General features: G+C 46.7%; 1 protein-coding gene across 1 annotated transcript; it reads right to left on the bottom strand.

The window, feature by feature from the left end:
- Positions 1-728: 728 nt before the first annotated feature.
- Positions 729-6,933, bottom strand: CSUI_004158 (peptide chain release factor 1; the record flags this gene model as incomplete). The annotated part of the gene is made up of 8 exons (XM_068064352.1): positions 729-959; positions 1,232-1,318; positions 1,741-1,827; positions 2,461-2,547; positions 3,125-3,172; positions 3,951-4,241; positions 5,031-5,183; positions 6,075-6,933. Coding segments are annotated over 8 exons (1,842 nt in total), but the record flags the coding sequence as incomplete, so codon positions are not given.
- Positions 6,934-8,476: the final 1,543 nt, after the last annotated feature.

Genomic DNA, 8,476 nt, shown 5'->3' with positions numbered 1-8,476 from the left:
GAGCATCTCTCTTTCTTGCACAGACGGGACGTCCTCTCGCGCCTCCTGTATCAGTCGGCGACGTTACGAAGCGCGTGTCTGCTACTATAAAAATCCGACCTTTAGAGTTGTAACGAAGAAAAGCCAGGCCGCCCCGACAAACATCGGAGCATTCATGCTCTGCAAGTTCGAGAGAAATCACGGTCAGAAATTCTTGCGAGTCACACAAACCAGCTTACGAGTGGATTGCTGAAAAGTTACTTGTTCTTTGACAAAAAGAAGTAGCGTTTGCAGGAGATATCCACTGGAGAAAGGAGGCCTGTCTCATGGCTCGTTCCCTTCATACCCAACATCAGAAACCTTCTCCCACGTCAAATAAAGCGCCGTCCTTCCTTTCCCAACACAAAGAAGTCGGCACTAACATGCCGACACCTGCGCCGCAGCAAGTCTACTCTTGACTGACAGCCGCTCTCTCGTCTCGGTCAGACTCATCCCGACAGTAGGTCATCCCTCCCGCGTTTCCCGAGTCTGGGCTATTTCTTTTTCCGATCATTTCATCGGTATAATGTAACATCTAGATGTCGCCGGCTTATCAGACGTCTATCAAGCTTTTACCGGTTCAGCCGCCGGGAGCTACGAATACATCATTCACCATCGCACAATCTTCGTATGCTGTTTTGCTTGTCGGTGAACCTGAACTTGCGAGGATAGCTAGCTTACTTCAGCCATATTTCATGGGCACTGAGTCATCAAGATTTTTGGGTTCGTTTTGCGTGGTGTATCGTAATGCGTTCGAGCAAGTCTTTTAGAGCGTCTTCGCACCGTTGTTGATCTAGTGACGCATGGAGAGGCTCCAAGTGTCCTTCTAGAATCGGCTTGAGCGGGAAGGTACGAGCGCTGTTTGTGAGGCGATGATCAGTTACTCTGCCATCGCGGAAGTTGTAGGTTCGAAGCCGTTCACTCCGGAGACCAGAGCAGACCTGCAAATGAGAGACATTTCCGTAAAAGACTACCTACGCTAAGTCAGTCTCTGGAGCAATGCTACGATTCCCGTTTCTCGTCACGACTATCTTTGTCGACTCGTATGACAGGTGTGAAGAGGATCCTGTAAGATCGAAACACAAGAACTTTAGTGGGTTTGCACGATAGATAGGACTGTGATTCGGAGGAAGAGAAGGGTCCAGTAATCTCGAGGCGATGAGTTATGGCTAGCCCGCGATGAGCTTCCGCCTATTCTGTTTGGATGACTCACCTGGCCTCTCCGTTCTTCACGCATTTGCTGAGTTAGCTGCTGTCCATGCTGCGCGCACAGCTTCTTCAAAAGAATTTCCTTGGCAGCCTAGTATAGACAGCAGAAGACATGTACACACATTCACTCTACGTCAGTCTTTTCCGCTCTCTCCATTCTTTCGTATAAATGCCAGGCAGGCGTATTATGTTTCATCATCCTCAAAGAAACTGAAATACACCGAGCAACGTGTGTACAGGTCCATTTGCCTATTCTCTTCTCGCAACGAAGTACAGATCGCAGCAGCGCGTCTTATAGCGTAACCGGGAATCAGCAGTGGAACTCCCAGGAGACCCTCTCCGCAACAACAAGAAGCTCATGGATGTCCAGAAAGAAACATCACCTCAAGATAGAAAAAGAACAGAGAAGTCTTCCATCCTCTGTTGCCTCTTATCAGCTCCACATCATAATCCCTTCTCTAGGAGTGAGAGAGAAAAGAAGAGAAGGAACGGAGGAGAAGACTATCGACTCACCCTCTTGTTTGCTGCCTGTGTCCGCTCTTGCTGACAGAAGACCCGAATTCCAGTGGGAATATGAACTAAGTCAACTGCAGTTTCGACCTGAATGAGAGGGAAGAAACATGTCTATCCTTTGCTAGGGCGTGCAAGCCGAAAGAAGAAAGAGTCAGAGAGCAACGTCTGTGCATCAACGTGGCAAGTTCACCTTAGAACCACGTATTGGTCCCAACTGTCTTCCAGCTACCTTCCTTTCCTCTAGAAGCCTCTTATGAAATACCAGTGTCTGTAACTGTCACAATGGACCTGTCAGGATCCACTGACACGCGAGATGGAGGACACCGGCATCGTAGCGGTCGCGCAGGGGAAGATTCATTTCTATAAGATGTAACTTCGCCTTCCCATCACCTGCTTGCGCAGTAAAGTTTGGTTTCACGGGGGCAAGGGCAAAGCAGCGTAGCAGAAGTTCATTATGCTGTCGATGGTGCATGGCAGCCGTCAAGCATCGTGCCTTAACACTTGACTAGTCAGGAAAGAGAGAGAGAGAGGGAAGGGAAGAGCCACACTTCCCCCTACAGTTGATCCCCTCAGCTTGAATAGGCACCTCCGGCCGACACTCCTCGGACATCCATATCTCAAAAACGACCCGTTTCTCTCTTTCTTCCTCTTCTCTCTTACTTTTCGATCAACAACTTCCCCGTTCCCCACAGTACGGGGTGTGTTCTATTCCATTCGTACCTTGTTAACATTCTGACCTCCAGCCCCCGAAGATCTCGCCGTCCGAATCGATAGCTCGCTCTCATCGAGAACCACAGCCGGGACACTCTGAAAGAGAAAGCACGACCTTTCACGCAACACAAAGGGTTAACTACCTTCCTTCCTCTACGATCGGGGGTGTTTCGTTTGAAAGGAAAAAGAGACAGAACGACCATCATGACTATGCCTGCCAATCACTCAGAACCTGCTACCCCTCCAGGGATGCGCTCCATCCTGTTGCAGAATGAGACACAGAGACAACCGATTTGAGGAGACTCACATTCTCTCTGTGGAGAAGAACCATCTACGAGTCACAGTACCATGGCATGAACTTGCGTCTCTATGACTGGCGATCGATCGACACTTCGGCTGTTATCTTAGTGTCTATATTCTATCTAGGCGGGCGCCTCAGTACTTGCTTTTCTGGAGGGTGATAGGCACCTGCGGATTCCCTGTGTTCCTCGCTTTGCTCTCCAGGTAGGGTGAGTCGTCTGGTTGAAGAAACATCGTATAAAGACCGCAATCTTCTAGGTAGTGACACACACGATCAAGACAATTCTTCTAGGTAGCGAGACATAGAATCGAGACAGGCCTCCCCCAAGACACAAGCCAAAAGAACAAGACCTATAGGAGTAAAAGTGCATACCTGTTCCTCAACGACTGCCACTGTGGCGGTAGACGTGTGAATGCGACCCTGCAAAGAGAAGAGAGAAAAGAATGGCGTCATGCTTTCCTGTGTTCGACTGATACATCGATGTTCGTATACACACACACACATATACATAGGCGTAGTATCTAAGCATGTGTTGAGCACTGCATCTTAGTCTCCCCTCTCAGAGAGGTGTATGTGTATGAGACTTGAGAGTGCCAAGACAGATCACATGTGTATAAGAAAAAAGATTCACCTGACAGTTCTTCATATCTCTCAAGCTAGCGCATCCTTCATGACGGGTACTGGGAGAGGCGCTGATCTACACGCACCCCCGAGAGACGGCATCTTCTTTCCAATGAGGCATCTCAGATAGCCCTAGACCCAATGGCTTTGTTTCTTTCAGTAGGCACGGATAGTAACGACTGAAACATAGCAAGGAGAGAAACTGTGACTGGTATAGAAACTTTCCTATTAGTGAAATGAGTCTGTGTATCTCAAACTCAGCTATTAGCTACATGAAAGACTGCCAGATGTACAAAGGCTTCAATGAGACTTGCAACTTTCTCCGCTCGATATCAACACACTATCCCTATCTCTCCCTCTCTCCTTCATCATACAGATCCAACGCCTCACAGATATACTCCTAGATATTCGTCCCATCCTACGGCGCTTTGCATCCAGACGAGACGAAAAGAAAGACAAGTGACCATCTGTCCTTCTGTACAGAGACGCAGTGAAGCCTTGAGTAAGAACACCCTCAGGTGTATATACAGTATCTATATATATACATATATAGAGCAGTTCCTCACATCATATCTACCTGTGTTTCTGTCTTGGGCACCCTTTGAACTCTATGAACTCCTGCCTCCTTCAATAAGCGACGATAAGCTCCTTCTCCTTGGATTCGAAATGCAAAACATGTCGTTCCGCCTAAGGCTCCAGCAATTCCTTCTTGTGATATCGACGAATCTCTCCGGGAGCTCTCATCCTTCGACGACGAGCTCGTTGTCCCCCCTCCTATGACTCCTCGAGACCCATTCGCTGTACAGCGACCTGGTTGTATTGCTTTGTATTTCCAGCCTTCTTGAAGAGTAAAGAAACGCTCGTATATCTGGAAAAAAGACGAGGAGTGAATCGACACGTAGAACAAGCAACCGTCTATCTTTCTAGCAAGTAGAAGAAGAAGATCACATACACCTGTCGACCCATTTCAAGAAAGAGAAAGAGATAGACTCATAAAGACTTCTCCTCCTCTCCATGTGAAAAATCTGCCTTTCTTAGAAGGAGAGCTCGATCTTTCTACTTAATCAGCGAAGGTAACACCCTATCAAGAAAGTACAGAGGTTGAGTCTACTCTCAAGACAGAGGGCGAATGAAAGCAGGGAGCGAACGAATTGTTCATGCGTTCCATAGAAACCTACAACTGAAGGAACGTGTGAAGGGAGTCTTCTATACTCGATATTCTTGAGTTTTCTCTTCAAGAGAATCCACTCTAATGATCGTGACGCACGGAGTTGCACTTAAGGGAGCTTTCTCTCTATACGAGGTTCAGCTTCTCCCTCTCTCTTGCATGCATACCATAGAGGATTCTAACAGGATGAAGAACGTAAACGCAGGAAAAACAGCCAAGTATGCAGAGGCTTCAATGAGACCTGCAACTTTCTCCGTTCGAGCTTGCCACACTGGCCCTGTCTCTCCCTCTCTCCTTCATCATTGGAAGAGGAGACAGACCTTCCTGGGCACGTCTCCTTCTCGTTGATCTCTCTAGTTTGAAGGAGAATGAGAAACGTTCAAACACAGAGACACACGGAGAAGAAGAAAAAGAAGGAAAGGCCATTCGAAAGAAGTTGAGTTATGAAGAGATTTCTTCATTTTTTAACGTGGATGTGAAGCACCTTACATCAGCAAGATCAGATGCCCATAGACGAGCTTCTTCTCCTCCAGCAGCAGGCCGAATCTCCATGATCGTTGCGTGGCTTTCTCTTCCGCCTCCTCGTACTCCTCTTCCTTCGCTTTTGACATGCCTTTCTTCATTCATACAAAGTAACTGACGCTTCAGCAGAACAAAAATCCAGAGAAGAAACAACATGAATGATAAAGACATATAGAGGGGATGCTATACGATCTCATGTGTATGTACGAGAGAGAGTGATGTATCTACGCTATCTCTTTGATAGCGTGGAGAGTGTCGTCTGTTCCTTTTTATTCCTACAGACGGCTTAGCCTTCATCTTCATTCTATTCTCCGCTAGCTGTCTCTCCAAAGATAACAAAAAAGGGCGTAAAGTACTTCTTCTTTTTCTTTCAGGGATTCCCTCCTGAACTACATCAGCTTGGCCCTTCAAGAAAAGAGAAGAGCTCTTCTCTCATTCTGTCACGTCTTCTCCTATGTCTCTTCTCCTAGACGATCCTATCTGTTTGTACACTCCGTCAAACACGCCTTCTCTTGCCCTCGAGAAGAAACAATACACACTGAGCAACCGCTCCTCGCATGGATATCTATCTATCCATCACTCTATAGAACGAGATACATGAGAATCTCATCTCTGGAGGTATGTATATATAGATAGATCCATGAGACTCCTCCTTTGCATACTAGCAGCTGCGCATGTGTTGCTCGCTTTGCCCAGCACAAGCAGTTTCACACTCGACATCCATTTCTACTGAGACACCCAATACATGTATGCTATCTAAGTCCATATATATATATATATATATAGACATATCACATCCATATATATATATATACATATCTAAGTATGTATATTAACATGTTGAGTGATACGAGAATCGAGAGAGACCCTTTTATGTCTCTTGCAATGCATTTTCAACCACCTCCGCACTTCAATGCCAGAGAGAACAAGCCTTCTATTTCATGTCTTCACGTCCCATCTATTATAGTCCTCACTGCATATACAACACAGACTTGGTCATAATAGATTTACTTCTATGGTCTCTTGGATCATCTCGAGTCGTTTGTAGGCATCTTCTCTCTCCATTTGTACAACAGCTAAGAGTTCTTCTTCACTATTCTCTTCAGCTATTCTCTCCTTTTCTTCAGAAGACGGAGAAGATCTCTCCACCTCTATCTGTTGCTCTTGCTTATTCTTCTTTTCTTTCTTTTCTCCATCTCTTCGACTCTTCTTCTTTTCCGCCTCCTCCTCCTCCCCGTGCCTGTCCCTCTCTAGTTGTCTATGGCGAGGTGAGAAGCCATCTTTATTCTCTCTCTTCGTTGCGTCGCTTTCTCTGTGTTTCTTTGCATGCAATTCTTCGCATGTCTGGTAGAGATCATGAATATGTCTCCAAGTAAACTCCCAGTCATCTAAAAGAGAACAGAGAGATAGAACGGTCGCTTGGAAATCTGGAGAAATACTTTCAGAGGGAGACGTCTTGATAGATCTCGAGCTATCAGACAGGTAGCTTGCAGCATCTTGCTGGTCGTTTCTATGAGAAGATGAAAAAGAGGAACTGACTGTATGAGAAGATCTCCAAGAAAGATGACAGGCGATCTGACGAAGTTTGGCGAGGCCTGCATGCAAAGATGCAAACGAAGGATCGGGGGAAGGTGGAGGAGAAGAAGAAGAGAGACTGTGAGAAGATGCTTTGAAAAGGGGCGTAAGACAGGGTGACGAGACAGGTAAGGAAGACAGATGGACGGAGGGAGGAGAAGAAGGACGAGAGGGAGGGGTGTGGAAAGAAGATAAAGGGGAAGAGGGAGAAGAAGAGAGAGAGATGAAGGAAGGATAGTATGGAGACGAACGAGAAGAAGGCGACCTCCTGGGGCCCTTGTTGGTATGTAGATACCTGTATGAAGGAATAGGCGAGAAATGAAAAGATGAAAGAGAAGAAAAACAGGAGAAGAAGCAAGGAAAGTTCTTGCGATTCACAGAGGGAGCGCAGGAGACCTGAGGAGACACTCCATTTTCATGTTGTATGTCTCTCCTTGAAAGTCTCTTCAAAGCCGCATCTTCAACGTGAGAGACTGACACTTGTCTTCTCGAGAAGGATTCTTTTTCTCTCCTTCCATGAAGAAAAGCAAGGGGGGACAGCGAAAGATGTCGACTTCTCTCAAAGAAAGCGTGAGAATCGCGACAACCCCCACATGAGGTGGAGAGAATAGAAAGATCTCCGGAACGACCAGTCCTCTCAGAAGAAGGATGAAGAGAAAGAATCGATTGTGCACGTGAAGGAAATGAAGAAGAAAGAGAAGAAAGCAACCACGTAGATCCTTTCCTTGCTAGACTTCTACTTGAAGACAATGTTGGAGTAGTTGTAGTAGTAGCAGCTGTGTGTGAACTTTTCAATGGGAAGGCAGCTAGGGAGAAAACATCCGTTCCAACTGTTAAGCTTTGAAGGTGAAGAAGAAGGAGAAGAAAGACATACCCCCGACATAGGCTAGGCGGCGCGGGCATGCTGCCGGGAATGATCTAATAGGTGCCATGCATACAGGAAAGACAAGCTTCAGTTAGAGCCAAAGGGTATTTACCTAAAGTCTACTTAATGCCATTCGGATTTCGAGAAGTCTTTATACAGTCGCCTGTCTTCATGAAATTCCTACCTATTATATGACTCCTCGGACGTCCTCTTGTCATCTGTACATACAGACACCTGGGCTTTCCTCTTCCCCCTGTCTCCTCACAAGGAGACATGACGGGGCCTCGCGAAAAGAAACGAAAAGATGATAACGTCTTGTTGCAGGTGTCATCCTTCCGTGTCTCTCTACATAGTTGAGAGATCTCCTTTGTCTACCGCAAGCAGTCTCGATATGATCGTTCGAGATTTCTGACTACGAGAAGAAAAAGGTGTGGATTCCTCCTGAAATTGAGAAAGCTCACAGATACGAAGGGCAAAGGAAGGGTGAAGAGAGAGGTCTTGAATTTCGTAGAATAAAAGAGAAGAGGTGTGAAAGAGAGAGATCGAATCTATCTGTCATCTCGTAGGCCAGACTGGCGAAGGAGCAGACCAGGGCGAATGAGAAAGAATGACAGAGGCTGGAAAAAAGCTCTTACACACGTATGCCTACGCACACATCCCTATAGAGGGGAGATTCTCAGACACCCGGGCTAGAAAAGGACGCGAAAGGGCATCTTCATTCATTGATCGAGGACCGTCGACCTCCTTCAGAAAGACTGCAGGAAAAGAAGAAACACACGGAATTCCCAAAGGTTCATCTACATGGGAGGTACAGGCTGTCACTGCTGAAGAGAGTTCATTTCGTGCAGTCCCCGATATCGATCGACGTGTCTTGTTCCCGTCACCTTCCACTACTGCCAGCCATCGAGTCTCGAGCATGCTCCTCCCAATGCTCCTCCAGGTGCACATACACCACAGACGACAACAGCGGCTA

This window comes from Cystoisospora suis (assembly GCF_002600585.1).
Source record: "Cystoisospora suis strain Wien I chromosome Unknown contig_1908, whole genome shotgun sequence".
Lineage (NCBI taxonomy): Eukaryota > Apicomplexa > Conoidasida > Eucoccidiorida > Sarcocystidae > Cystoisospora > Cystoisospora suis.
This window is presented reverse-complemented; position numbering and strand designations above follow the sequence as displayed.